A 27,690-nucleotide genomic window follows, 5' to 3' on the forward strand; every position below is an offset into this window, starting at 1 on the left:
TCCATCTTTTTCTCGCGAGCTCTGGAACCCTTTAAAGGCCTCTAAACAGCTTCTATCAGCTGAAAAAATCAAATTCATTTTGTTCCTCCTGCCTAAGCATCCTGAGGAGTGTTTGCTGAGAGCTTTGGGGGGAGAACAAAGGGAACTTGGGGGTGTTGGAGTGCCAAGCCCACGTGGAAGCACCCAGTGGGGACAAGGGCTGGATTGTCCCCCTGGCCTCTGGAGCCACTGAGGGCCTTTGGGCCAGCTGAGGGCTGGGCTCCAGCCCCTCCATCCCCCAGGGAAAACAGGGACTGGGATCTGCTGGTTGGTACAGCCAACATCTCCTCCAGCCTGTGTCCCCACCTCGGTGCTGCCCTGCTCTCACATTGCAGCTTTATTAAATATTGACTCCTTCCCCAGCCCTGTTTTCTGCTCCATTATCTCATTTTCCTCAGCATTTGCAGTTCCTGGCCTTGCTGGGAATTCCAAGGCTGTGTTTTGTCTGCCTGCTTTCCTGCCAAGAAATCCTGAAGGAGCTCCTGGCCAGGCTGAATCCCACCAGGAAATGAGGCTGGGGTTGGGTTTGCTCAGCATGGGATGGCAGCAATGTGGGGATCCAGGGAGGTGTGCTTCATCTCACCTCAAAAATCCCAGATTTCTGGGCTCCAACACAGCTCCAGGTGCTCACCTTCACATCCCAGTGCTCCTCAGGCATCCTCCATCCCAGCTTTGCATCTGTTTTAAACTCCTGGAGGGATGTTCAGCCTGGAGAAAGATCCAGGGAGAGCTCAGAGCCCCTCCAGGGCCCAGAGGGGCTCCAGGAGAGCTGGAGAGGGACAGGGACAAGGGATGGAGTGCAGGGTTAGGTGGGATGCTGGTACCAACACCCCTGGCTCTGGGGGAGCTGCATCTGACCCACAGCAGTGTTGGAAGTGACACCCAAGGACATCAGCAGGGCCAGAGCAGGGCACAAAGAAAGCAGCTCCAAAGTGAATCATTTCATTTCCAGCACACAGAGGAAACTGAGAGGGCTGGTTGGGTATGAACCTAATAACTCTGCTGGGACTGAGCATTTCCACCCTGCAGCTTCTCATTTTCCTTGAGAAGACTGTCCTCAGAAAGCAGCCTGTGATTTTTAAATATTTTTTCATTTATTCCAGAAAAGCCCCTCTCCCAGGCACTGGTGAGTGCAATCAATAACCTCTCCTTAAGTGAGCACTGCTCAGCTCAGGGATGGATTTTATGGCTGCTCTACATCTTTGTTATCAATGAAACATCCTTGGCCACTGCTGAGCCAGGATCTGGTTCTTTATTAAATACCTGCAGCTTTTATCAGATCACCTGGAACTTCAGCAGCAGCTCAGGATCCATCTGGAAGTGCTGAGCATCAGGGAAAATGGAGATTCACAAACCAATCTTTTCCCTTCAGAGGTTCTCCTGGAGATATAAATAAATACAGACTGGGTCAGGGGATTTTAGGAATGATTTGCCCTCATACTTCCAGGTTTTAATATGGAGGTTTTGGTGACAAACACCAGTTAGGTCAGAGGAATTTAGGAGTGACTCAGCCCCAAACTTCCAGATTTTAATGTGGAGGTTTTGGGGACAATCAGCTGGTTCAGGGGAATTTAGGAGTGACTCGCCCCCAAACTTCCAGGTTTTTATGTAGAGATTTTGGTGACAAACACCAGTTGGGTCAGGGGACTTTAGGAATGACTCAGCCCCAAACTTCCACATTTTTGTGTAGAGATTTTGGTGACAATCAGTTGGGTCAGGGGATTTTAGGAGTGACTCGCCCCCCAACTTGCAGCTCTTTATGAGGAGGTTTTGGTGACAAAGAGACCTTGAGGAGAGGCTGAGGAGTCTCATTCTGCAGTGAAATTCCACACAGGCTCACTGCATGGAGCCCTTGCCAAGCTGCTATGGCCATTAATTAATCCCAGGGCACACAAAGAATTCCCTGGTGCCATCACCCAGTGTAAATCACCCAGGTGCCTGGGATGAGCTCTGGGAACTGCACATCGTGGAGCTGCTTCTTTTATTTGAATAAATAAATGTGGAAACAAAGGTCTTGTTTATTAGCTTTTATCCCACAATAATTTCTTTACATTGCACGAGCCAGCTAGGTCCCTTTTTTTACTCACCCACACTAATTTTGGCATTTGCAAATGTTGACATCCCAGGTAGAGACAGCAACAAATTGCTTAAAAATCATCTTATCCATTAAAAGAATTCTTTTCTCTGCTCTGCTGCATTGATGTTGAATGTTTGCTGCGTGTAAGGATGCCTAATTTCATTAAAAATTTTGCAAGGCTGGTTCTGACCTGAATATGCCTCATAGCAGGATTTAGAGCTGCCTGTGACTTCTTGCTGAAACCCAGGAATCCAGTTTATCCTGCAATTCTCCCAACCTGTCCCAGGTATTTGTGGCCAGCAGCATCTCCTCGTCTCCTGGTGTCCAGAGGAGTAAAAATGCTGAGGTGATTCATGGAATCACAGAATGTGATCCTTGGAAGGAACACAAGGATCATCAGGAAACTGCTGAGTGCTTCCATGGTGGGAATTATTGAGTGGGAAGATCCTGGGATTCCTCACACTGGAGTGAGTTTGTCATCACAGGTAATTAAAAGCCTCGCTGTTGATTTGCTGCTGGGAGAGAAGGATCCTCTGCTGGGGACTGTCTTCAGTCACTGTTCCCTGACCCTCCTCTGTTATCAGTGGCACTCTAACTCTCCCTTATCTCACAGCACTCTTGTGAAGCTTAATTAACTAATTAATCTTTCAAAGAATTGTGATAGTCTCAGATAAAAGACACGGGGCAAAGTATCTATTACCGCTTCCTTCACTGTCGACAATAACGACATTAACTCCCCAGAGCTCTCCCGGGTTCCAACCTTTGTTTAGCAAGGGTAGTGCCAGAATTTGAGGCTTTTAACAAAGCAGTTGATGAAATTCTGAGCTGCTCTGGGGCCTGCAGAGTGGGAAATCCACACCTTTGGCATCACTCGGGATCCTGGGTCACATCCTGGTGCTCTGTGGGCGAGGTGGGGAGCGAGCCACGACAAGGTGCTTCTCCCCATCCCAGTTATGGATGTACCAAATACTGGATTTTTAATTGGAATGAGCACATTTAATTAGCAGTGGAGCTCACCCAGGGAAAAGCTGCCTGCCACTTGTACCGATTTCTTTGCAGGATTCCCAGAGCATCACTTCTGCGGCACTTCCCTCGCCGTGCCTCTGGCACAACTCTTATCCTGGAGAATGGAAATTAAGGAATGGTCATTTCCCAAACAATGGTGCTTATCCTCTTGCTTTCCTCCCCCCTAATTAATCTCCATGTGGATGGTTTTCATGGCCAGGAGGAGAGGCAGCAGCACGAGTGAGAGGTGAGAGCTGAGTGAAAGATAGGATCCCAGAAGGATAATGGGATGCTGATAGGGGGCATTGGTGGGGCTGACAGGAGGGAATGGGGTCTTGGATTTGGGATTGAAGCAGATGTCAGTGAGGACAACACAGCCACCAAACGGGCTGACAGCATCTCCCGGGGCAGGGCTCCTGTGCAGCATTCCTGGGATGCTGAAACCCTGCCTTGGAGAGAGCTGCTGGGGAGGATGAGGAGATGGGGATGACACCTGAGGAGTGGGCAGGGCTGAGGGGCTGGGGAGGATGCAGAGATGGGGATAACACCCAAAGAATGGGATGACACTTGAGGAATGTGCAGGGAAGGATGAGGAGATGGGGATAACACCTGAGGAACGGGCAGGTCTGAGGGGCTGGGAAGGATGGAGAGATGGGGATGACACCCGAGGAATAGGCAGGTCTGAGGAGGATAAAGAGATGGGGATGACACCTAAGGAATGGGCAGGTCTGAGGGGCTGGGGAGGATGCAGAGATGGGGATGACACCTCACGAATGGGCAGGTCTGAGGAGGATGCAGAGATGGGGATGACACCTCAGGAATGGGCAGGGAAGGATGCAGAGATGGGGATAACACCTCAGGAATGGGCAGGGAAGGATGAAGAGACGGGGGATGACACCTCAGGAATGGGCAGGACTGACGGGCTGGGGATCAGTCCTGCTTTGTCCCGATTTCCATCACTCGGGATGCTGGGGCAACCACGCGTGGCCACTGTCCTGGGCCACCCACAGCTGTGTGGCGAGCAGCAGGACCGCGGCTTTCCATGGCAAAGATCTGAAGTTATCGTAGAACCCAGAGTGGCTTGGATTTACAGGGACATCAAATCCCACCGGGTGCCACCCCCGGGACACCTCCCACTGTCCCAGGCCGCTCCAAACCCGGTCCCAGCCTGGCTTTGGGCACTGCCAGGGATGCAGGGGCAGCCACAGCCGCTCTGGGTACCGGTGCCAGGCCCTCCACTCCACCAGGGCAGGATTTCTCCCGGATCTCCGCTCCCATTCCCCGCGTCCCCTCACTCCCGGCCGGCACCGCAGGCAAAATGGAGGCGGCGGGGTCTCCCGCACCCCTTCCCCTATTCCCCACTCTCCTCACCCTTTTCCAGGCACTCCCTCCCCCCGTCCAGCAGCGGGACTACGAGTCCCATGGCGCCGCGGGCCGGGGGCGGAGCGGGGCTTTGTGCGGGCGGCAATGCGGGGGAGCCGCAGCCGGGGCTGGAGCCGGAGCCGGAGCCGGAGCGAGCCCGCCCCGGGGGGAGGAGGAGGAGGGCGAGGGCGGCGAGCCATGACGGGCGGCGGCGCGGCGGAGCGGCCGCGGCGCTGAGGGGCGAGCGCGGGGCGCGGAGCCCGCCCGGCCCGGGCAGCGCGGAGCGGCGCGGAGCCCGCCCGGCCCTCAGGCGGAGCGGCGCGGAGCTCAGCGGGAGCGGCGCGGAGCTCAGGCCGCCATGGGCAACGCGGGCAGCGTGGACGCGCAGCAGACGGAGCTGAGGGCGCACAGCGTCCCCCTGAAGCTGCCCATGCCCGAGCCCGGAGAGCTGGAGGAGCGCTTCGCCGTGGTGCTGGTGAGCGGCGGCCCCATTGTCTGAGGGCAGCGCGGAGGGGAGGGGAAGGGGGGAGAGCGGAGCGCAGCAAAGTTGGCTCGGGAAGGAGCCGCGGCCGGGCACAGGTGGGCTCGGCGGGGCGGTGCCGGCCGCGGGACGGGCCGGGCTTCTTTGTCTCGGTGGCCACCCCGGAGAGCCGCTGTGTGCCCCGGCCCGGGCGGCTCCTGCGGGCGGCGAGCGCAGCCGGCGGGGAGCGGCTCTGCCGGGGCCAGCGCGGCTCTGCCGGGGCCAGCGCGGCTCTGCCGGGGCCACCGCGGCTCGTTCGGGGCCACCGCGGCTCCGCCGGGGCCACCGCGGCTGCTCTGGGGCCACCGCGGCTCGTCCGGGGCCACCGCGGCTCCACCGGGGCCACCGCGGCTCTCCAGGACATCCCAGTGCTGTGCACCCCGGCACGCTCGGGCTTTCTCTCCGCCGTTCTTTTCCCCGGGACACCCAGCCGTGTCCCCCCGCCCAGGGGACACCCCGCTCCTTCCCGGCCCGTCCGTGCCGGTGTTGTCCCGGTTTGGTTCCGGCAGGGTCGATGTTGAGCCCGGCTCTGCAGGGCAGCGCTGGGCTCTCCCCGAGCGAACCCTCGGGGTGCCCAAGCAGCGCTGTCGCGCCCCATCTCTTTTCCGCCGTGCTTTTTTATTTATTTATTTTTTTAACTCGGAGCCACGTTTGCGTGTGGAAGGGGAGCTGGGGGAGTGCTCCATGTGCGTGCCATGCCCCGCTGTCTGCAGTGCAGGGAAGCCCGGCAGTGCCGGGGTAATTCCCGAGCCGCATCCCAGAGCCGCCCCCCCGCTCCCTGGAGCGCTGGGCGAGGATTCACAACTGCTGTGTGTTGGGGATTATTTCTGGTTAGACCCAATTAGATTATCGTGTCTAAGAAAAGAATAAGCCTATTCAGCCAGGGACCCCCACTGACGAGCCAAATGGCGAGTGAGATGTTGCGATTATCAGGCACGGTGGAGAAAAGCCGGGTGCCGCGTTGCTCTTGTCGGGGGTCGTGTTGGAGGTGGGAGATGCTCCCACACGGCTCAGAAGCGAGTCTGGATTCGTCTGTAACCACCAGAAGAGCTCCTGGCTGCGTGGTCTGCGGGAGGAAATCCGTGGCTTTGGGTTAGGGCTGATGGATGGCATCAGTAAAAGGCTGAGACGTCTTTTGGGGCAGCGTTAGAAACGTGTCAAGTCAACACGGGAGATAACAGCGGCCAGGCTGTCATTTCCCGAGCTGCTGGGCTTCTTCTGGTTCTCAACTGCACTTCAGTGAGGGCTGGGAGGATGAGTGCTGCAGCTTTGCTGGAGGGAGAGGCTGGGGTGCTGGGGGAGAGGTTGGGATGCAGGTGGAGAGGTTGGGATGCTGGAGGGAGAGGCTGTGGGATGCAGGTGGAGATGCTGGGATGCTGGAGGGAGAGGCTGTGGGATGCAGGTGGAGAGGTTGGGATGCAGGTGGAGAGGCTGGGATGCAGGGGGAGAGGCTGTGGGATGCTGGAGGGAAAGGCTGTGGGATGCTGGAGGGAAGGGCTGTGGGATGCTGGAGGGAGAAGTTGTGGGATGCTGGAAGGAGAGGCTGGGATGCTGGAAGGAGAGGCTGGGATGCAGGTGGAGAGGTTGGGATGCTGGAAGGAGAGGCTGGGATGCAGGTGGAGAGGTTGGGATGCTGGAAGGAGAGGCTAGGATGCAGGTGGAGGGGCTGTGGGATGCTGGAGGGAGAGGCTGTGGGATGTTGGGGGAGAGGTTGGGATGCTGGAGGGAGAGGTTGGGATGCTGGAGGGAGATGCTGAGATGCAGATGGAGAAGTTGGGATGCAGGTGGAGATGCTGAGATGCAGGTGGAGAGGCTGAGATGCAGATGGAGAAGTTGGGATGCAGGTGGACACTGTACAAACACACTGTGGGGATGATTTTCCCCCACTGGGAGAAGCTGCAAGAAGAGATTCAAACACCACCAGAAAATCACCTTGGTGCTGTTCCTGCTGCCAGCCGGGTGCTGCTGCAGCTTCCAGGAAATACCTGAGCAGTTGATGAAAGAATAAACAGCCTGGCTGTTTTTATTTTGGTTTCTCTGAGGCAGAGATGACTGTGCCACTGGTCAAAGCCCGGAATGGGGTAGGCAGAAGTGCAGGGACTAACGAGAAAAGAGTGATTAAGGGGAAAAACCATGAGGAATATTTTCTGTGGGGAGACAGGATTAGTCAGGAGAAGATGGGAGTATGAAGAAGGAGATGCTGAAGGTTACAGGGCTAAATCTCACCTTCCTTATGTGCTGTCTTAAGAAATTAGCCTGGCACAAGCGTTGCTGGCACTCTCAGAGCCCTGGTGAGCTCCTGCAGGGCTGTGCTGACAATACCAATTCTCATCTCTCTAATGGAATTCCCAGGGCTCATCTGGACGTTGATGAACACATGGAGTTGCTGTGTGCAGGTCTCCAGTCCTCACACTGGGAGGGTTGTGCCCATTTCTGTGTGGGAGAGGTCCCTGCTGTGTGTTTGGAAGTTTCATTCTCTCCTCTTGTGCAGAGCAGGGACCTCCAAACCACGAGGAGAGCCCAGGCTGGCTGTGATTTCACTGTGAGTGCTGTGACACCAGCTGCTTGATTCTTTTCCACTCCAACCACGCTGTCCTGAGCTGCTGCAGGATCTCTGGAGTCCCTTCAGCGAGGGGATGATGTGCCTGGAGGTGATGGATGTGTGCCAGCTCGTGTTTGCTGGCTTGTCAGAGGATTCTGTGTAGAGAAAGGGTTCTGGTGCTGTGGTTTGTCCAGCTGGAGCACACCTGGTCACCTGGAACACACCTGGAACACACACTGTCACCTCCCTGCCTCCTGATCCTCCTGGAGGTGCATGAATTGCAGGAGATGATGGGCACTGCTCTGTTTCTTGGGTGAAGTTCTCAGATCTGTGTCCTTGTGCCATCAGCATTCCCGAGGCTGTCCTGAGGCAGCAGGAGGGACAGTGATGGTTCTGCCTGTGTCACTCCTGTTGGGCAGTGTTCCCTGTGTCCCCTGGTGCTGCTTTTGGCACTGCTGTGGTTCTTGTGTTGAGTGTGTGCTGGTGAGACTGGGCTCTGTGTGCTCCAGGAAAGATGCATTTGATGGGATGCACTTCAAGGAGCAAAATGTGGAGGACAAACCAAGAGAGATCCAGGATTCAGTCTGTAAGCCGAGTGTTGTTTCCTCCATCCTCTCCAACTGATGTGAATTCTCCCTTTTCCTGTGAAATAATTCCCTTTTCCTGTGAAATAATTCCCTTTCAGGTTGGCACAAGAATGTGAAATCCAGGGAAGTCATGGTGTGGTTTTGCCACCAAGTTCCTGATTTGGCTGTGCTGGCTCTCAGCTCTGACTCTGAGCTTCCCAGTTTTGCCACCAAGTTCCCAGTTTGGCTGTGCTGGCTCTCAGCTCTGGCTCTGACTCTGGCACATCCCCTTGGGACCATCCCAGCCTTGTCCCTTCCCCAATTCTCTCTCCTCAGCTGTACCAGTTCTTTCCCTGCCTTCACCCTCCTGAATTCTGGTGGCCACCCCGTGTCTGCTCAGAGAGCAAAGCCCAGCTCAGCACCCCAGGAGTGCCAGGAGCATCCCCAGGCAGGGCTGGGAGCTGAGGGAGCCAATCCCAAAGCTGGCAGCTCCTGCAGCAGGGTGGTCTCCCCAAACCCTGCACGGGGCTGCACGTCTGCAGATGCCACGTGGTTTGGAGGAAGCAGCCAGGCTGGGCTTGGCAGGGGAAATCGCTGCCTAATGAGCTGTGATTGACATCATTTGACTGCTGGATTACAAATCTGCGGTGAGGCTGACAGGAAATATCCTCTTACCCCTCCGAGTGGGGCTGGGCTCTACAAAGGGCTCCTCTGTGCCTGCTGCTGTGGGCTGGAGGCTGAGGGAGCTGCTCCTGCCACCTACCTGTGCCTGCTGTGCCCACAGGAACATCTTCCCCTGCTGGAATTGCCTTTTTCCCCTGCTGGAATTGCCTTTTTCCCCCTGCTGGAATGGCCTTTTTTGCCCCAGGTTGGAATTGTCTTTTTTGCCCCAGGTTGGAATTCCCTTTTTTTGCCCCAGGTGGAATTCCCTTTTTGCCCCAGGTGGAATTCCCTTCTTTCCCCAGGTGGAATTCCCTTCTTTCCCCAGGTTGGAATTCCCTTTTTACCCCAGGTTGGAATTCCCTTTTTCCCCCAGGTTGGAGCTCCCTTCTTGCCCCAGGTTGGAAATTGCTTTTTTGCCCCAGGTTGAATTCCCTTTTTCCCCCAGGTTGGAACTCCCTTCTTGCCCCATCTGGAGCTCCTTTCTTGCCCCTGGATTTTGTCTGAGCATCACTTTCCATCCCAGGGAAGGCAGTTTGAGTGTCTGAAGAATTTTGGAAGCTCAGTGTGAAAACTCTAATATTTCCCAGCTGTTGCCCTTCCTCATTGTCTATCAGATGTATTAGGCATTGTTTTATAGAATATATATGTTTGGGGTCTGTAAATCATTATGGAGCACAACAGGAGATATCTGTGGGACAGGATGAGCTTTTGTGGCATTCCTTGTGATCCCTAAATGTGACAGAATTCCCTTGGGATGGATTTGAGTGGAGATCCTGAAATACCTGGTACAGGGGGAGGTGAGAGATGCTGAAGGGGGTTTAGGAATCTTCAGGAGAATGAGATTTCTGAGTCTGATTTTTAGAATCCAGGTGTCACAAAGAGCCTGTGGGGTTTCCTTGTTCAGTTTCCTGCCACTGGGCTTTTTCCTCAAGGTCTCCTTGAAGTGATTGGGGCAGGGACTGGTTTGCTTGCAGAAATCCTAATAAATGCCACTGTTAAATACATCTGTATGTGTATTTAGGGGTGCAGTGTACAGCAGTGCTGGCTGCTGACACTCCTGCCCAGCTGCTTTGTCACTCAGGGGATGGCATTTGTAAGTTTTTCCACCCAGACATCACAGGAGAACATTTTTTAAAACTGATTTTTTTCCTTTGAGTGTCTGGAATACAAGGGTGCTGTGGTGGGTATTTAGCTGCTGGTAACCCTGGTAAAATTAATTTCAGCTCCTGGAAACCTGGAAGGCTGCAGGAATGGCTGGGCTGATGTGTGGATACATCTATTTTTTGGTGTATTGTGCCAAATATTCCCATTAATTTGGATGATGGGGGAGGGATGAACCCTCCTAATTACACCTGAAATTTTGTTTAAGGTGAAACTCTGCTTGTACCTTTAACCTGCTCCATCCTCTTTCCTGAGCACTGAACTTTATCAGACTTTCCTCTGAGCTTTATCAAACATCTCCATCAACTTCCTTAACCCTGTGTGCAAGATAAAGGGGTTTGTATTGGTTTTATTGTTTTTATTTGTTTTATTTTGTCTCCACGAGTAAGCTGGTGCAGGAGCTGGCCCTGAGGTGCAAATGGTCCCTTGTGCACTGCTCCATGCCATGGGTGATGCTAAAGAAAGAACTGGAGAGGTGCAAGGTGAAATTCAGAGTTTACAAGGCAACCTTAAATAAATCAGTAGCTCCTGAGTAGTTTTTGATTGGTGGTTGAATGACTGGAAGCCACGGGTGGCTGCCCTCAGTCTCTCATTTTAAAATCACTTCAGCTTTTCCTGCTGCATGAGGAGGTTTTAAAGTGCACAGAAACTTCTCCCCCTGAGCAGCAGAACTCAGCAGATAACAAACCCAAACCAAAATGTTCAATTCCCTCGTGTTTTCAGAAGCACACTGGTGTTTTTACTGTATTTTTATATTGTTGGGCAAGGATTGTGAATCATTCAGGCAACTTCTTCAAGACTCCAAAGCCCTTTTTGGAATAAAACATCCATGTGAGGGTGTCTGTGGTAATTATCAGCACAATAATAATGATTATATTGTGTATTTTTATTATTATTGTTACTACATTGTGTATTTATTACCCATTATTATTGTGTTTGTGTGGCTGCTTTGGAGAAGGGGAGTGTTTTTCCCTGCTGGAATTTTGGGTGCTCCTTGCAGCTGCAGAAGGGGTTGGGCTGGTGTTCCATGAGGGATCAGCACATCCCTGCTTTTGTGGGGTCCAGGCAATCTCCTGCTCTCATTTTGAGCCCAGAACCTGCTGAAGAAGTGATTTTTTCATCACTGAGGGGGTGAATGACCCTGCAGGAGCAGCTGGATTTTGTTTCCCTCCCCATTTCTCGCTCAGGATCCATCCTAAAGTGACCCCAGGCTTTGACATTCCCTTTCAGATTTTGCTTTGCTCACTGGAGGTTACTGAGAGGCAAACCTGGAGCCATCCCTGCCTTTTTCCCAAACACACTTTGGCTTTGGAGCTTCCTGTTCTCTTCCCAGGCTGTTCTCCCCCTGGATAACTGGGAAGGGGGGTGGATGCAGCCCAGAGTTCTCTTGGAGGTGGAGAATCCCTGGCAGTGGTGGCAGTTTTGCTTTTGCTTTCCTCTGCTGCCCCAGTGGTTTGTGATGCTCTCTTTGGGTGGTGCCAGTGGGGAGGTGGCTCCCAAGGGTCCCCTGTGTCCCCAGCCCTGCTGGAAGGGCTGGCACTGGTGCCCACTGGGGATTTAGGGCACAGGGAATGTCAAATCCCCTGGATTCTGCTGCACAAGTTGTTGGAATTGGTGATGTCCAGCAGGAGAGTTTGGTGTCACTTTTGCCCCAAAATTATCCCAGGTTGCTCCAAGCCCTGTCCAGCCTGGCCTTGGACACTGCCAGGGACAACCCAGGGGCAGCCACAGCTGCTCTGGGAATCTGTGAACCACCCTCCCAGCCAGGAATTCCTTCCCAATATCCCACCTAGCTTTGGAGACAGCAAGGGCAGCTCCTGCTGCCATCACCTTCTGCCCCTGGACCAGCAGGACAAAACCTTGGCCAGAGTGACAGAATTCCAGGGTGGCCTGGCTTGGAAGGGACTTTTGATCTCATCCCAGTTCCCATCCCAATTCTTATCCCCTCCCAGGTTTGTGGGGCTATCCCATCCCCTCCCAGGTTTCTGGGGCTGTCCCTCCCAGTTTTCTGGAGCTCTGCTGCCTGGCTCTGTCTCTCTCCTGTGCCCACAGAAATCCCTGCTGGAGCCCTGGCACCGTGACCTCCCCAGCACGAGCCCATGAATTATGCAGAACATGCTAATGCAGCAGCACTTCAGTTTATTTTTAAGCATCTGGGTTTCCTCTTGGGTTTGAATTCAGCATTTTGTGATCAGGATCAAAACAATTCCCCCGTGCAGGAAGGCAGCACGAGCAGGGCTTGGTTTTCCTGCTCCCTTTCCGTGTCCTGGGGAGGTGTGGGGACAGCAGAGGCTGGAGCTGGGGCTCTGGGGGTTTGTTCTCTCTGCTGGGAGGTGCAAATGGCATTTTTCTTTGGGCAGCAGAGGATTAGAGTTAAAAAGCAGCAGAGCAGTGCTGGTGACCCGGCTGTGGTGAGCAGGGTGCAGCCACATCTCAGACAAACTCAGCTGGATTGTTGTTCCCTTTGTTTGGGAGAGTCCATTTGGGAATTGGGTGTGGGAAATGAGGGACACCAGCTTGCTGCAGTTCATTTCTATTTGGGTTAGAGAAAATCTCAGCATCCCTGGGGCCAAAGGGCTCAGGCTGGTCAGGTAACAGCGCTTGGAGCTGTTAAAAAGTGGGAATTTCCAGATGATCACATCCTGCTTTCAGTTCTGGAGGGCTGAGCAGGTTTCCATCACCTCATGTGCTCACACTGGCCCCAAGGGTTGTGCTCTTGCCCACGCTGTTGCTGGGAAATGTCATGTTCCCACTTAGTTCTGCTCCAGTTTAGGCTGGATTTCAGGGAAAGGCTCTTCCCCCACAGGGAATGGGCACTGAGAGCTCCAGGAGTGTTTGGACACCACTCCCAGGGGTGCCCAGGGTGGGATTTTGGGGGGTGTGTGCAGAGCCAGGAGCTGCATCCATGATCCTGTGAGTCCTTTCCAGCTCTGATATCCCTGATCCTGTGAGTCCTTTCCAGCTCTGATATCCCTGATCCTGTGAGTCCTTTCCAGCTCTGATATCCTTGATCCTGTGACCTGGGGTGGTGGAAGGTCTGTGATGTGCTCCCCTGTTCTCACACCTCTGACCTTGATCTGTAACTCCAATAACCCAAATTTCCAGAATTCTGCAGGGATACCCCTGATCCTGTGATGGAAGGTGATGTGCACCCCTGTTCTCACAGCTCTGCCCCTGATCTGCTCTGTAATTCCAATAACCAAATTCCCAGAATTCTGCAGGGATATCCCTGATCCTGTGATCAGGGGTGGTGGAAGGTCTGTGATGTGCTCCCTTCTCACTCACAGCTCCTACCCTGATCTGTTCCATAATTCCAATGACCAAATTCCCAGAATTCTGCAGGGATATCCCTAATCTGGGGTGGTGGAAGGTCTGTGATGTGCACCCCTCTCACTCACAGCTCTGACCTTGATCTGCTCCATAATTCCAATAACCAAATTCCCAGAGTTCTGCAGGGATATCCCTCATTCTGTGATCAGGGATGGTGGAAGGTCTGTGATGTGCACCCCTCTCACTGACAGCTCTGCCCCTGATCTGCTCTGTAATTCCCAAAACCAAATGCCCAGAATTCTGCAGGGCTATCCCTGATCCTGTGATGGAAGGTGATGTGCACCCCTGTTCTCACAACTCTGACCTTGATCTGCTTTGTAATTCCAATAACCAAATTCCCAGAATTCTGCAGGGATATCCCTGATCCTGTGGTGGAAGGTCTGTGATGTGCACCCCTGTTCTCACAGCTCTGCCCCTGATCTGTTCCATAATTCCAATAACCAAATTCCCAGAATTCTGCAGGGATATCCCTCATTCTGTGATCAGGGATGGTGGAAGGTCTGTGATGTGCACCCTTATTCCCACAGCTCTGCCCCTGATCTGCTCTGTAATTCCCAAACCCAAATTCCCAGAATTCTGCAGGGATATACCAGAACACATTACTCTGTCCCAGGCTTTGCCTCTTGCTGAAGCAAGGCCTTCCAGGAGTGTTTCAGTGCAGGAAGGCTTGGCTGCTGTGTGGAACTGGTGGCTGCAGTGCTCTCAGTCCCATATTGCAGAGCTGCAGTGCTCTCAGTCCCATATTGCAGAGCTGCAGTGCTCTCAGTCCCATATTGCAGAGCTGCAGTGCTCTCAGTCCCATATTGCAGAGCTGCAGTGCTCTCAGTCCCATATTGCAGAGCTGCAGTGCTCTCAGTCCCATATTGCAGAGCTGCAGTGCTCTCAGTCCCATATTGCAGAGCTGCAGTGCTCTCAGTCCCATATTGCAGAGCTGCAGTGCTCTCAGTCCCATATTGCAGAGCTGCAGTGCTCTCAGTCCCATATTGCAGAGCTGCAGTGCTCTCAGTCCCATATTGCAGAGCTGCAGTGCTCTCAGTCCCATATTGCAGAGCTGCAGTGCTCTCAGTCCCATATTGCAGAGCTGCAGTGCTCTCAGTCCCATATTGCAGAGCTGCAGCCTGTGGTGGTTCCCAATTCACCCCGGGACCCCTCTAACAAAACAAGCGTTTGTCTGTGGGCACTGCGCAGCCTTAAACACACATTTGGGGAGGATATTGATGAAGGGCCAGAATGGGGGCATTGTCCTGGCCATGAATGCTGCTCACATGGCAGCTGGGCCCTGCTGGACCTCCAGGACCGGGCTCTGCAGCCCTGCCTGGGTGTCCTGAGCCTGAGCTGGAGCTGCGCCCGGCGCTCCCCAACCTTGGGGACACCTTGGCACGGCCACCCCGGGGACTGTGCTGGCCTGGGACAGCACTGCCAGAGCTGGGCAGGCCCAGGGAGGGATCCCCAGGCAGGAAAATCCATCCACAGGAAAACTCCCAGGGTTGGGACTCCCCTTTCTCACCTTGTCTGAGCAGCGCTAACTGCAGACAGGACACCGGGAACGGCTTCCACAGGAGGGATGTTGGGATTTGGGGTTTGGGAAGGAATTCCTGGCTGGGATGGATTTCCCAGAGAGGCTGAGCTGCCCTGGATCCCTGGAACAGCTGGGACAGGGCTTGGATCAGCAGGGACAATTCAAGGTGTCCCTGCCCACAGCACTGGGTAATTATTATTATCCAAAAGAATTATTATCCAACCAAAAGCACTCTGGAATTCTGTCACTGCCCTCCTGCCCTTTCACAAGTGGTGTCCTGGTGGTGCTGGGGCAGAAGGGCTTGGTGATGGCAGCAGGAGCCCCCAGAGTGCCCTTGGTGTCCCCAAAGTGCCCTTGGTGTCCCCAGAGTTTGTGGGCAGCTCCAGCCACGCTCCCCACGTGGGTGTTGGCAAGCACAGAATATTCCTGAGCCTTCCAGAATCATACAAAGAAATTTCAGATTTTTCAGTGTGTGTTTGGGGGCTGTGAGAGGTACCTTAAAAATATAGAAATTCTTCTCTTTTTTTTTTCTCTCTTTTTCTTTTTAATATATATTGTTTGGCCAGAAATCCTTTACTATAAAAGGACTTGGGGCAGCTCTAGATTGTACATCTGTTCCTTGTTTGTCTGCAAAATGACTGCACAGTGGAGGCCAAAAGCACAGAATAGAGGGTTGTACAAATTGGCAAAGTTGCTGAAGTCTTTCAGAAGCCAGTAATTACAATGAAGAAGCAAATTGTTCAGTCCAGAAATCCTGGTTGTTCATCCATCCAACATCCTGGCATGTTCCCCCTGTGATTCCCCTTGTCCTGCTTTCCAAAGGACAGAGAAATATCCCAGTCCCACCTTGGATTTGTAAAATTTTATAATTTAGGTTTGAAATGTTGGGTGGCACCATTATCCAGAGAAATATCCCAGTTCCACCTGGGATATTTAAAATTTTATAATTTAGATTTGAAATGTTGGGTGGCACCGTTATCCAGAGAAATATCCCAGTTCCACCTGGGGTATTTAAAATTTTATAATTTAGATTTGAAGTATTGGGTGGCACTGTTACCCAGAGAAATATCCCAGAAATATCCCAGTCCCACCTGGGATGTTTAAAATTTTCTAATTTAGATTTAAATGTTGGGTGGCACCGTTATCCAGAGGGCCTGGGAGGGATGGAGTGGCCTGGCTGAATTTATCCAGCACTTTTCTGACAAAGGTTCCCAATAATTTACTGTGTTTACTTCAAAGGCTTCTCTGCCCAGCTCTGAGCCTTGCAGATGATCAAATAAATTAACTATCACAAATATTTAACTTCAGGCCTGCTCAAACAGGAGCTTTGATGTTGAGTGTGTGTGGGGGAGCCTCTGTGCCCTCTCCAGGGATTTTGGGTGAGCCCTGAGCTCAGCTCTCCTCTCAGCTCTGAGAAGCCTAAAACTGGAAATGTAAATAATAATAATTCCATTTATTCTCCCCCCTCCACGGGCAGCAGGCTGGGATGGAATGGGGATGAATTATGGCACAAGGAAGGGATGGGAGCAGGTTGAGCAGTGCAGTCACACTTCTGAGGAAAGCTCAGCACTGAATTTCACGGTGTTGCTGTGTGGCCACAGGTAAGCAGAGTCCATTTGATGTCAGGATAAATTATTCCAGCTCCATGCATCAGCCTGCAAGTGGTTGCTAATTAATTAAATTAATTTCATCCTTGTGTGATACAGGTAGCTGGGGTGAGTTGTTGGCCAGCACATTGCAGCTTCCTGCAATAGTGTGGGAGTTGTCAGATCTTCCAAGGAATTGTCTGAGAGCTCAGCTCTGTGTCACAGCTTCAGCTGCAAATTCTGTTCTCTTGATCACCTAAATGAGTGTCTGAGTGTGGCAAATCACCGTGTTCTCCTTGCTAAATCAAACAAGCACTTTGTGCCTGATGGGTGTTTTTTCTCCATGAATTTTTCAGGAGTCTCTGCTGCTCTGGGGGAAGGTGAGGAGTGAGAGGGGCTGGGAGCAGCCTGGGGTGCTGGAAATGTCCCTGCCCATGCAGGGCTGGGCTGGGCTCTAAGGTCCCTTCCCATCCAAACCATTCCAGAACTCCACAGTTCCGTGCCTGAGCACATGGATGAAGTGCACAAAACACCGTGGGGAAAACAGTGTGTTTAAATTCTATAACACTTTAAAATTCTGTTTAAAATTTTAAATTTCTGTTTCTAAATCCTGCTTTTTAAATCCTGTTTTTTAACTCCTGTAATGCTGTGATAGTCAGGGGTTGTTTTTAAATTCTGCTTTTTGAATTCTGGTTTTTAACTCCTGTAATACTGTGACAGTCAGGGGTTGTTTTTAAATCCTGGTTTTAAATTCTGTTTTTTAACTCCTGTGATGCTGTGATAGTCAGGGGTTGTTTTAAATTCTGCTTTTTAAATTCTGTTTTTTAACTCCTTTAATGCTGTGACAGTCAGGGGTTGTTTTTAAATTCTGCTTTTTAAATTCTGTTTTTTAACTCCTGTGATAGTCAGGGGTTGTTTTCCTGCTGACCACACTCAGAAGTGATCCAGCTGCCCCAGATCAGGAGCAGTTCAGGGAGCTGAGTCCCAGCCTTGCTGTGGATTAGAGGGAAGTGACCTCTGAGCTCAGCCCACGCGGAGGTTTGGGCTCAGCTGTGCTTCTGTGACCTTTTCTCCTGCTCACATCTCTGGCTCCCCCTGAGCCTGCAGGGACATTCCCAGCTCTCCCATCACTGCTGGGGCAGCAGGAGGTGCTTTCCAGAAATAAATCTGGGAGTGTTCCTGGAAATGCAGCCTGTTCTGAGCAGGTGAATGAGCCTGTCCCATCCATAGAACACAAAAAACATTGAGCAGGAATTCCCATGAGCTGGGTCCTTCCCTGCTGAGCACTGAGGGGGATGCAGATGAATTCCTAAATTCCTGGATGTGGCAAATCCAAGGTATCCTGAGCTGAATTTGCAGGGAACAGAGGGACTGAGATACCTACAAACACCAGCCAGGCAAAAAATTGATTAAGCATGAAATTCTTCTGTGGCAGTGAAAATTCTCTGCTGGCTCGGGGACAAAAGGTTGCACAACTGAAAGGGAAAAGGAATTTTATTTGGAAAGCTCAGAGCTATTGTTTGTTTGGTTTTGCTGGTGTTTATTTTCTGTCTGATGGCAGATCTTTGTTAAAGGTGAATTATCCCTTCTGTTCAGCAAGTGGAGTGAAAACAGCCCCGATGCACTTGTGAGGCATTCAGGGAATTGTTGGAATTGTTGGAATTGTTTGAGGTGCTCTGAGGAAGTGCTTGGGGATACTCGAGGTGCAACAACCAGAGTGTTACTTGTGCTCCTTGTTCTGGACAGAAATAAATGTACAGATGTGCTGAAACATCACAAATAATACCTGGTGGAATATTTGGGGTTTAACCTGTTTGGGTACCACATCCCAACTGCTGCTGCTGCTGTGCCCAGATATTTCACAGGAGAATATTTCACAGGAGAATATTTCACAGAGGAATATTTCACAGAGGAATATTTCACACAAAAATATTTCACACAAAGGATGTGGAAGGAGGAAAGCACCTCCTGTTTAACACTGGGATAATGCAGATTTGAATTTATTCCATCTCAGAACCAGTGACTTTGGGAATTCCTCGTGGAGAAGCTGCTGCTGGGACAGCTCAGGGGCTCACAGCACAGCCAGTTTTGACTCTTTTAAAGCCTGGTTTCCTGCATGGTTTTCCCACAGAGATAGCAGGGAAAGCAGGGAGACCTTCACTGTGAGCAGCCAAAACATTGATCAAGGCTGGGCTGGGGCTGCTCTCATCCTGTGACCTTGGCTCACCCTCTGCTGCTCAGCAATCACCCAAAATTGTTTCTCAAGGTGCCCAAATTCTGGCTGGTTCCTCCTCTTTTCAATCAGCAGAGATTTTTTTTTTGTTTTGTTTTCTGCTCATCCCCCAGCTCAGCAAATTTTGGGTCAAAACTTTCCCTTTCCCCCCAGGAGCTGGGAGCAGCTCAGTGCACCATGATAACAACAATAATAATAATAACAAGAATAGTGATAAAGGCTTCAGACAGTGATTAGCAAAGCAGATTTATGGATTTTTTCTGGCCAGCCTCCATCCCTGGAGATGTCTGTGCTGGGGTGTTGGGGGTGCTGTCCCTCCCTGCCCCACTGCTGGGACATTCCAGGACATTTCCAGCCCAGCTGTGGGAGCTCAGCTCTGCTCAGCCCTGTGCTTCTCTTGGAACTTCGTGGGAGGGAATGTGGCTGGAGAAATATCAACATGCCACCAGCAAATCCACCTCATTAGGGAGCAGGGTTTAACATTTTTCTGCAGTGGTGGGAGGCTGAACTGTGGTGTTTGTGTGCTTGGGGTGGAGGAGGAGGGCTCTGCAGAATGTGGGGTGGAAATCCATCCAAATGGACAAGATGGGAAAAGGAAAAATCCCCCAAAGGTTGGGTTTGCTGTCCCAGAATGTGGGGTGGAAATCCATCCAAATGGAAAAGAGGGGAAAAGGAAAAAATCATTTAAAGGTTGGGTTTGCTGTTCCAGAATGTGGGGTGGAAATCCATCCAAATGGAAAATATGGGAAAAGGAAGAGGAAAAAATCCCTAAAGGTTGGGTTTGCTGTCTCAGAATGTGGGGTGGAAATCCATCCAAATGGAAAAGAGGGGAAAAGGAAAAAATCATTTAAAGGTTGGGTTTGCTGTCCCAGAATGTGGGGTGGAAATCCATCCAAATGGCAAAAATGGGGAAAAGATAAAAAATCATTTAAAGGTTGGGTTTGCTGTCCCAGAATGTGGGGTGGAAATCCATCCAAATGGAAAAGAGGAGAAAAGGAAAAAATCCCTAAAGGTTGGATTTGCTGTCCCAAAACAGCCCTGGAGGAAATCCTGGAGGGGATGGAAGTGATGCCAGGGACAGGGGTGGCTTTAGGTGGGAATTTGGGATATTGGGAATTCCTGGCTGGGCTGGAATTCCCAGAGCAGCTCTGGCTGCCCCTGGATCCCTGGAGTGTCCCTGGAATTACCTGGGACAGTGGGGAGTGGATGGAATGGATGGGATTTAAGGTCCTTGTCACCCAAACCAGTCTGGAATGCTGGGATTTTTTTTTTATATATTATTATATTTTAAAATTTTAAAAATGAATTTTTTTATTATGTGACATTACACAGCTTTATTTAAACTATATGTTAGTGATTCTAGTTTTATTATTCAATTTTGGAAGCATTCTTTACAATTTGAGGTTAAAAGCAGTGTTTTTTTGTCAGCACAGAAAGTCTGAAATTCTCCATTTCCAGGTTCCAACAGGATCCCTGTGCAGGGAATGCTGTGATTTCAGAAGGTTTTATGTGAATTCAGATTTTCCCTGCTCCATCACTGCCACACTTCCCTTGCCTGGCAGCCTGTGATGAGCAAGTGATCTTTTCTACCACGTTTTTATCATGTTAGGATTATTTATTAGAATTATTTATTAGGATTATTTATTAGGATTATTTATTAGGATTGTTTATTAGGATTGTTTATTAGGATTGTTTATTAGGATTGTTTATTAGGATTGTTTATTAGGATTGTTTATTAGAATTACTCATTAGGATTGTTTTTGCACTCCCCATCTCCTGGTTTCTGACTGGAGCAGCCTGTCCCAGGGTCTGCTGTTCCTGCCAGGAGATCCCAGTGCTGCCCTGGGGTGTTTGTGCAAATCCTGTGTAGCTCTGATGCCATTTTCCATTTTTCCTGCTTTTTTTGTCACATTTTGATCTCCAGGTGTTAACAGTTCCCCTGCAAAAAACTCCTTTTATGCTAAATAAAATAAATAGAATAAATAGAATAAAACCTCACTTTTTTATTTTGCAGGAGTTCCTGCAACTCTCACTGAAACTCCTGTAAAATAATAATAATAATAATAATAATAATAGCTTTTTTTACTCTAAATAAAGCAATAGCTGTACTTGCAAACTTTTCTGAACAGACTTTTTAGGTTGTGCTTTACACTGGATTCTTCCTTTCCTTCCCTCTGTTCAGTGCTCAACATATTTATATGAAAATATAAAACTTTTATTTTTTTTTCATTTTAATAGGCACCCTCTTTTTCCCAGAGTCCCTGTTTTGTGGCAGCATCGTGCAGGGGTTTGTGTTACATGAAAAACAATTTCTTTTGGTCATACCCAACTGAAATCCTGGGCAGATTTTTCCTGGCCTTTCACTTCATGGTTAAATCATCTGGAAAACAGATTAGAGTTTTTACTTTGTGTGGGGTTTTTTTGGGTTTTTTTTTTTAGGTGAAACCAGTCTGGAAATGCCCATAAGTGATTTTCTGCACACTCTTCAGGGTGCAGGGCTGGAATGATGTCCCACCTCAGGAACTGTTAAAAAGTTTTTAAAATTCAGTGTAATCAGGGCAGTGTTGATTAAATGCCACATTTTGGTATTTTTTACCTTCCTTTGAGAGCTTCCCTTTCCCTAAAACAGCATTCCAACCTAAAATAGGATGTGTTCAAATCCTCCGAATTTAAACATCAAGTCATTCCTGATTACTGCTGAACTAGGAAACCAGAAAAAAAAACCTGAAATAAGATTGAATAAATTCCATTATCCCAATATTTGTGCATAAAATGGAATAATGGGAAAAGCAGAGCTTTGTTCAGGGATCCCATTTCTTCCTGGGAAAGAAGCAGAATTGATGCTAATTAACAGCTAATGGAGCAGCAATTTCCCTTCCAAAAATGGGGAGCAGGCAGCTTCACACTGCTGGAATTGGAGCATTTGGAATAACAAATCCAGGGAAAAACAAAGCACAGCCCATTTCAGAGCTAAAAATGCAGGGGTTGATTGTGTGGGATTTTTAATTGCACACATCCACGTGGGATGGTCAGAAATGCTGCTGTGCCCCAAGTCACTCATGATTCTCACCCAAATAAAGAGATTTTTGTCTCTGGAAATGTCTCATTTCAGGAGTCACTTCCAGCTCCCCAAGTAAATTATATATTGTTTTTATTAAGAGAAAAATTGGGTTTTTTTTGTCTTTATGTAGGAATGTTGGAGCTGGAATTCCAGCAGAGGTGCTGAGATTCAGGAGGGATGGAGTGGGTATTAAATGGAAATGCTTTTTTTAAATGTTGCTGTTCAGGGGAGAGTTCTGTAATGTGATTTTTGGGAGGTGATGCAGGACCAGGGATTGCTCCTGGGAATGAAACCAGGCTCCCTCAATCCAGGGAGTTATTTGGGAGCTGGGGAAGATCAGAGCTCCTTGTGGCTGCTGTTTGCTAGGTGAAAACTGGGTGAAAAAAAATTCCTGCTGAGCACAGACAAACTCAGCAGGAGAGTTTTAATTTTGGGTTTTGGCACCTTAATTTTGGATTTTGTCACCTTAATTTTGGATTTTGCACCCTGGTTCTCTTGGTGGAAGATGGAGCTTGGAGCAGCCCTGAGGTGACAACCCTGAGGATTTATCTGTACCCAGCCAGGTTTTGTAAAGGTGGTAAAAGCAGGAAAAAAGGGAATGCAGCTGTTCCCAGCCAGGTCTGCCTTAATGCTCACTGGCAGCACAACCTGAGTTTATTTTGGGGTTTAGGTTTGCTGTTGTCTCATCCTGTATGTTCAATTTCTCAGATTTATTGGTTTTAGACACCTCCTTTTCATTCTGTTCCTCTGGTGTTTGGAAAAAGATATTTTCTTTCCCTTTTTCCCCATTTGGAGCCTGGTGTGTGGCAGTGCATCCCTGCTTTTCCTCATGGTTTTTTTTCTTCACCTTTCAAGTGCTCAGGGCTCTTGAGTTGTAAATATTTTGATATTTTAGTTTGGATCTAGTTAGTGAAATGTAGTTTTTAGTTTGTGATGATGGAATAATTCATGTTTACTGTTGTTTGTGGCACCTCTCATCTCTTCATTTTCTCCATCCCAGCAGTTTATAGATTTTTATTCTTTTATGATTTACTCCTGAATCTGAAGTGGCTTCTCCTCCTCCTTCTCCTCCTTCTCCTCCTTCTCCTCCTTCTCCTCCTTCTCCTCCTTCTCCTCCTTCTCCTCCTTCTCCTCCTTCTCCTCCTTCTCCTCCTTCTCCTCCTTCTCCTCCTTCTCCTCCTTCTCCTCCTTCTCCTCCTTCTCCTCCTTCTCCTCCTTCTCCTCCTTCTCCTCCTTCTCCTCCTTCTCCTCCTTCTCCTCCTTCTCCTCCTTCTCCTCCTTCTCCTCCTCCTCCTCCTCCATAAATCCATTTTCCATTTTTTGATTTTTTTTTCTTGCAGACAATATTATCTGTACTCTATCCACAGGTCTGCCTGCATGGCCCTTAAGTAGCTGAGGGATAAAAAGCAGGATCATTTTCCAGCCATTTCCTGGGTGACTCAATTAACTTTGAGTTGCTGCAGTAATTCAGGGCTGGGTTATTTCTGGCACACTCAGCCAGGGAGGCTCTGGAGAGTTCCTGGAGCTTCCCTGCCTGGGAAGGAGCCAGCAGAGCTCCTGCAGGGATGGATGGGGCCTGGAATGATGGAATGGTTTGGGAAGGGGTGTGAGGATTTCACCTCCCCCCATCCCACATTGCTCCACTGCCCCCCTTGGGCACTGCCAGGGATCCAGGGGCAGCCACAGCTGCTCTGGGGATTCCAGCCCAGCCAGGAATTCCCAATATCCCAAAATCCCACCTAAAGCCACCCCTGCCCTTGGCATCACTTCCCACAGCCCCTCCAGGATTTCCTCCAGCAGCCAGGGCTGCCTTGGGACAGCAAACCCAACCTTTGGGGGATGTTTTCTTTTCTCCATCTTTGCCATACATTTTCATATTTATTTATTTATTTTATTTTATTTACATTCATTTTTGTTATTTATATGTATATATTATTTATTAAATTTATAATCATTATTTAATTATGATATATTTATTGTTTGATGATCATTGTGGAGCTGTGGATGGATGCAGTGGGATCAGTGCTGGAGCACCCAGGAGCCTGGATCCCAGAGGGGTGGAGGGATCCCAGAGGGGTGAAGGGATCCCAGAGGGGTGAAGGGATCCCAAAGGGATGGACAGATCCCAGAGTGATGAACAGATCCCAGAGGGATGGAGGGATCCCAGAGGGGTGAAAAGAATCCCCAGAGGGGTGAAGGGATCCCAGAAGGATGGAGGGATCCCAAAGGGATGAAGGGATCCCAAAGGGAAAGGATGAACAGATCCCAGAGGGGTGAACAGATCCCAGAGGGGTGAACAGATCCCAAAGGGTTGGACAGATCCCAAAGGGATGAACAGATCCCAGAGGGGTATACAGATTCCAAAGGGATTAAGAGATCCCAAAGGGAAGGGGTGAAGAGATCCCAAAGAGATGGACAGATCCCATAGGGTTGGACAGATCCCAAAGGGATGAACAGATTCCAAAAGGATTAAGAGATCCCAGAGGGATGGACAGATCCCAAAGGGATGAAGGGATCCCAAAGGGGTGAACGGATCCCAGAGGGTTGGACAGATCCCAGAGGGTTGGACAGATCCCAGAGGGATGGACAGATCCCAGAGGGTTGGACAGATCTCAGAGGGATGGACAGATCCCAAAGGGATGGACAGATCCCAAAGGGGTGAACAGATCCCAAAGGGGTGAACAGATTCCAAAGGGGTGAACAGATTCCAAAGGGATGAACAGATTCCAAAGGGATTAAGAGATCCCAGAGGGATGGACAGATCCCAGAGGGATGGACAGATCCCAGAGGGTGGGACAGATCCCAAAGGGATGGACAGATCCCAAAGGGGTGAACAGATTCCAAAGGGGTGAACAGATTCCAAAGGGATGAACAGATTCCAAAGGGATTAAGAGATCCCAGAGGGATGGACAGATCCCAGAGGGATGGACAGATCCCAGAGGGTGGGACAGATCCCACAGGGATGAACAGATCCCAAAGGGATTAAGAGATCCCAGAGAGGTGAACAGATCCCAAAGGGATGGACAGATCCCAGAGGGGTGAACAGATCCCAAAGGGATGAACAGATCCCAAAGGGATGAACAGATCCCAAAGGGTTGGACAGATCCCAAAGGGATGGACAGATCCCAGAGGGATGGACAGATCCCAAAGGGATGGACAGATCCCAGAGGGATGGACAGATCCCAGAGGGGTGAACAGATCCCAAAGGGTTGGACAGATCCCAAAGGGTGAGCACAGCTTTGGTGCTTTGGGGTTTTCCTCCCCAGCATTCCCAGCAGATGGGAATCCCCACAAATGTGGAATTTCTTGGCCAAGCCCCCCCAGTAGGGCTCTGTTCCCTGCTGGCCTTTGGAGGAGAAAGCTCCATGGATTCCTCTGAAATGAGGAGCACTGGTGACACATGGCCAGGGCAGAACAGCACTGATCACCCCTCTGGGCATCCATCTGGGAAAAGGATGGAAAAGTGGAGGAGGCTGAAATCCAGGGTGTTTCCAGGCTCAGCTTTCCCATTTTTGGATGATTCTGGGGCTCACCTGGTCTTTGCCAGACCTAGACTGATGCAGAAATATCAGAATATATGATTGCCCATGGATTGTTGAATTGCTTTTATTCTGGCAGCATTTGGAATGCCAACAGATGAGGTAATTAATCCAATTGAATGGGTGTCCTTACAAAAACAATCCCAGCAAATGGTTTTTAATGCAGCCTGAAACACATGAAATCAATTTTAGTTTTTCAATCCCTCAAACTTCCACAACCTCATCCCCAAATTTAGGCTTATCAGGGCAAAATGCTCCACACTGGGAGCTGTTTATTGACTCTGCATGGAATAAATCCTAATAAATGCTAATAAATCTTAGGTTTTGTCACTGTTGTTTAGGCTCAGCTGTACAGCAGAGAATTGGCACCACAGCCTTGGTTTTGGGAGAGTTTTGGGGAAAGATGGGACACAAGTGGTTAAGGGCAAAACAAGAGAAATTGCAGGGAAAAGGAGGCATTGTTTGGAGTTGTGTTTATTATTTCTGTGTTTATTTATTGAGGCTTGGTGTGGTTTGGAGAAGTGGAGCTGCTGGGGGGGACACTGAACGTTGCTTTTTGTGCCTGGGGGAGGTGTTAATCAGGGAGATGGAAATGCAGAAGTAAATTAATTTAATAAATTAATCAGTACATTTAATTGCCATTCAGATTTTCAGCACAGGGAGAGGAATAATCACAATAATTCCACTCAGCTGGAGCCTGTGCTGGCCTCTCCTGCCATGAACAGGTGGAACAAAAGTTCCACCCCTAATTCAGTTTATTCCTTGTGTTCATGGGGCCTTCCCTGTGCTCCAGGAGGTCGTGGCTGGATTGGGGAGCTGGAGCAGAGCTGCTTTGGGATGGATTCCATTCCACTGCCAGCCCAGAGCAGTGCAGAAAATCCCTGCATTTCCAATTTCCAGGGTTTGCCATCAGTAGGGAGTTACAGCACTTACCCCAATGAGTTCTCTCTGAAAATATGGGAATTTGGGGTGTTTAGGGGTTTTGCTTCTTGCTGCCACTCAGCAGGAGAGTGAAAAGGTTTTGTTAAGTAAATTGAGCCTGGCTTTAGTGATCCTTGAGCCAGGGCTGTGCTTTGGCCACTTTTGTTTGTGTAAATAAACACTGCCAGGGGGTCCAAACACATTTCATTTTTCTTGTCACTGCTGTTATTACTGTATTTTTATTATTATAACAATTCTTACAATTGTCTATTAATGATTATTATATATTCAGTTAATTTTTTAGGGTCTCAGCAGTGATTTGAGGGGAGCCTCTCTCTTTCTCTTTGCAATGCTCTCCCATTTTTTAGGACATGATAGATGATGGCACAGCACAATCCTTTTTTAATTATATCACAGTGTGTCTTACAGCTCCAGACCTCTATAATAAATATTTTAGGCATGCCTATAAAAGCTTTCTATACTCTAGCCTCAGAGTCAGATTTGTGTACATGCAATCCCTGATTTATTTTCAGGAAGGATGGAAATTCAGTCCCTGTGGTAGCTCCTCTTGAGTAATCAGCCTCATCCTGCATATTTCCTGTGTTTTCTTTTTTGGAGGAGCTCGATTTCCATGTCATTTGTGTGGAGCTGTGTGTGTTTGCTGCTCCCACTCTGGTTTGAGTTAACTCTGCTGCAGTGGGGCTGGGGGCAGATCTCTGCTCTCTGCCATTACAAAGAACAGATGCCCCTCATTTCAGACCCAGATTTATTCCTGTCCCACACAGATCTGGTTTGTGTCCCCTCCTTGCTGCACTCCCTGCAGATTTTTGTGGTGGGAGGTGGGGAATGGAGAGCTGGGGCAGCTCTGGGTGTTTAAATACTGCACTCCCATAATAGCAACAGTTTCTTACTTGGCTCTTTCCACGTTTGTCATTTGAGGGTTTTAAACCTGGGAGGGAGCTTGGTGCAGGTTTGTATGTTTGGATTTGTCCTGTGTTTGGTCCAGGATAAGGGGGATGGATTGGAGCTGCCAGGGGGATGGATGGGATGGTGGGAGGGAATTCCCAGAGCAGCTGGGGCTGCCCCTGCATCCCTGGAGTGTCCAAGGCCAGGCTGGAGCACCTTGGGACTGGAATGTGTCCCTGGGCATGGCAGGGGGGTGGGTGGGATCAACTTCAGGCTCCCTCCCATCCCAAACCATTCCATGACCCCATGATCCCATCTGGTGATGTATTTTTGGGACACAGCTTTGTCACTTTGCAGCATGGACTGAGGGCTCTTCCCTGGCTGGGGCCACTTTGCAGGGATGTGAATGGATCTGGAATTGTGAATCTGAGTCTGAATTCCACCTTCCAGCTTCCACACTGTCCTGCTCTGATCCCTGAATTCCAGCATGGGGTAGGCATGGAAGGGATTGGGGTGCACAGTGGGATCCTCCCCTCCTGCTCTGATCCCTGAATTCCAGCTTGGGGTGGACATGGAAGGGATGAAGGGATTGGGGTGCTCAGCAGTGAGATCCTTCCCTCTGCTTTGATCCCTGAATTCCAGCTTGGGATGGGCATGGAA

The 27,690-nt window shown here is 49.9% G+C and overlaps 1 protein-coding gene and 1 long non-coding RNA gene across 10 annotated transcripts in view; one reads left to right on the forward strand and one right to left on the reverse strand.

The window, feature by feature from the left end:
- Window positions 1–90: 90 nt before the first annotated feature.
- On the reverse strand, window positions 91–4,611 carry LOC116998439. Of its 2 annotated transcripts, none has more exons than XR_004418399.1 (4): window positions 4,493–4,611; window positions 3,134–3,236; window positions 1,324–1,419; window positions 91–747 (listed from the first exon to the last, which is right to left on the reverse strand). It is a non-coding gene; the product is annotated as an uncharacterized LOC116998439 (long non-coding RNA). The 2 variants fall into 2 exon arrangements; XR_004418400.1 differs by having other exon boundaries at window positions 1,303–1,419.
- A 172-nt stretch (window positions 4,612–4,783) lies between these two features.
- The window catches only part of LOC116998870 (formin-like protein 2), a 110,549-nt gene continuing 87,642 nt past the window's right edge, over window positions 4,784–27,690 (forward strand). For all 8 annotated transcript variants that reach the window (XM_033065021.1, XM_033065023.1, XM_033065025.1 and 5 more), the window contains exon 1: window positions 4,784–4,958. In XM_033065021.1, coding sequence (XP_032920912.1) covers window positions 4,842–4,958 — 117 coding nt within the window. In that variant the 5' untranslated portion in view covers window positions 4,784–4,841. The remainder of the gene's footprint in view (window positions 4,959–27,690) is intronic.

Source organism: Catharus ustulatus, chromosome 7 (genome assembly GCF_009819885.2).
Source record: "Catharus ustulatus isolate bCatUst1 chromosome 7, bCatUst1.pri.v2, whole genome shotgun sequence".
In the NCBI taxonomy this organism is placed as follows: Eukaryota; Metazoa; Chordata; class Aves; order Passeriformes; family Turdidae; genus Catharus; species Catharus ustulatus.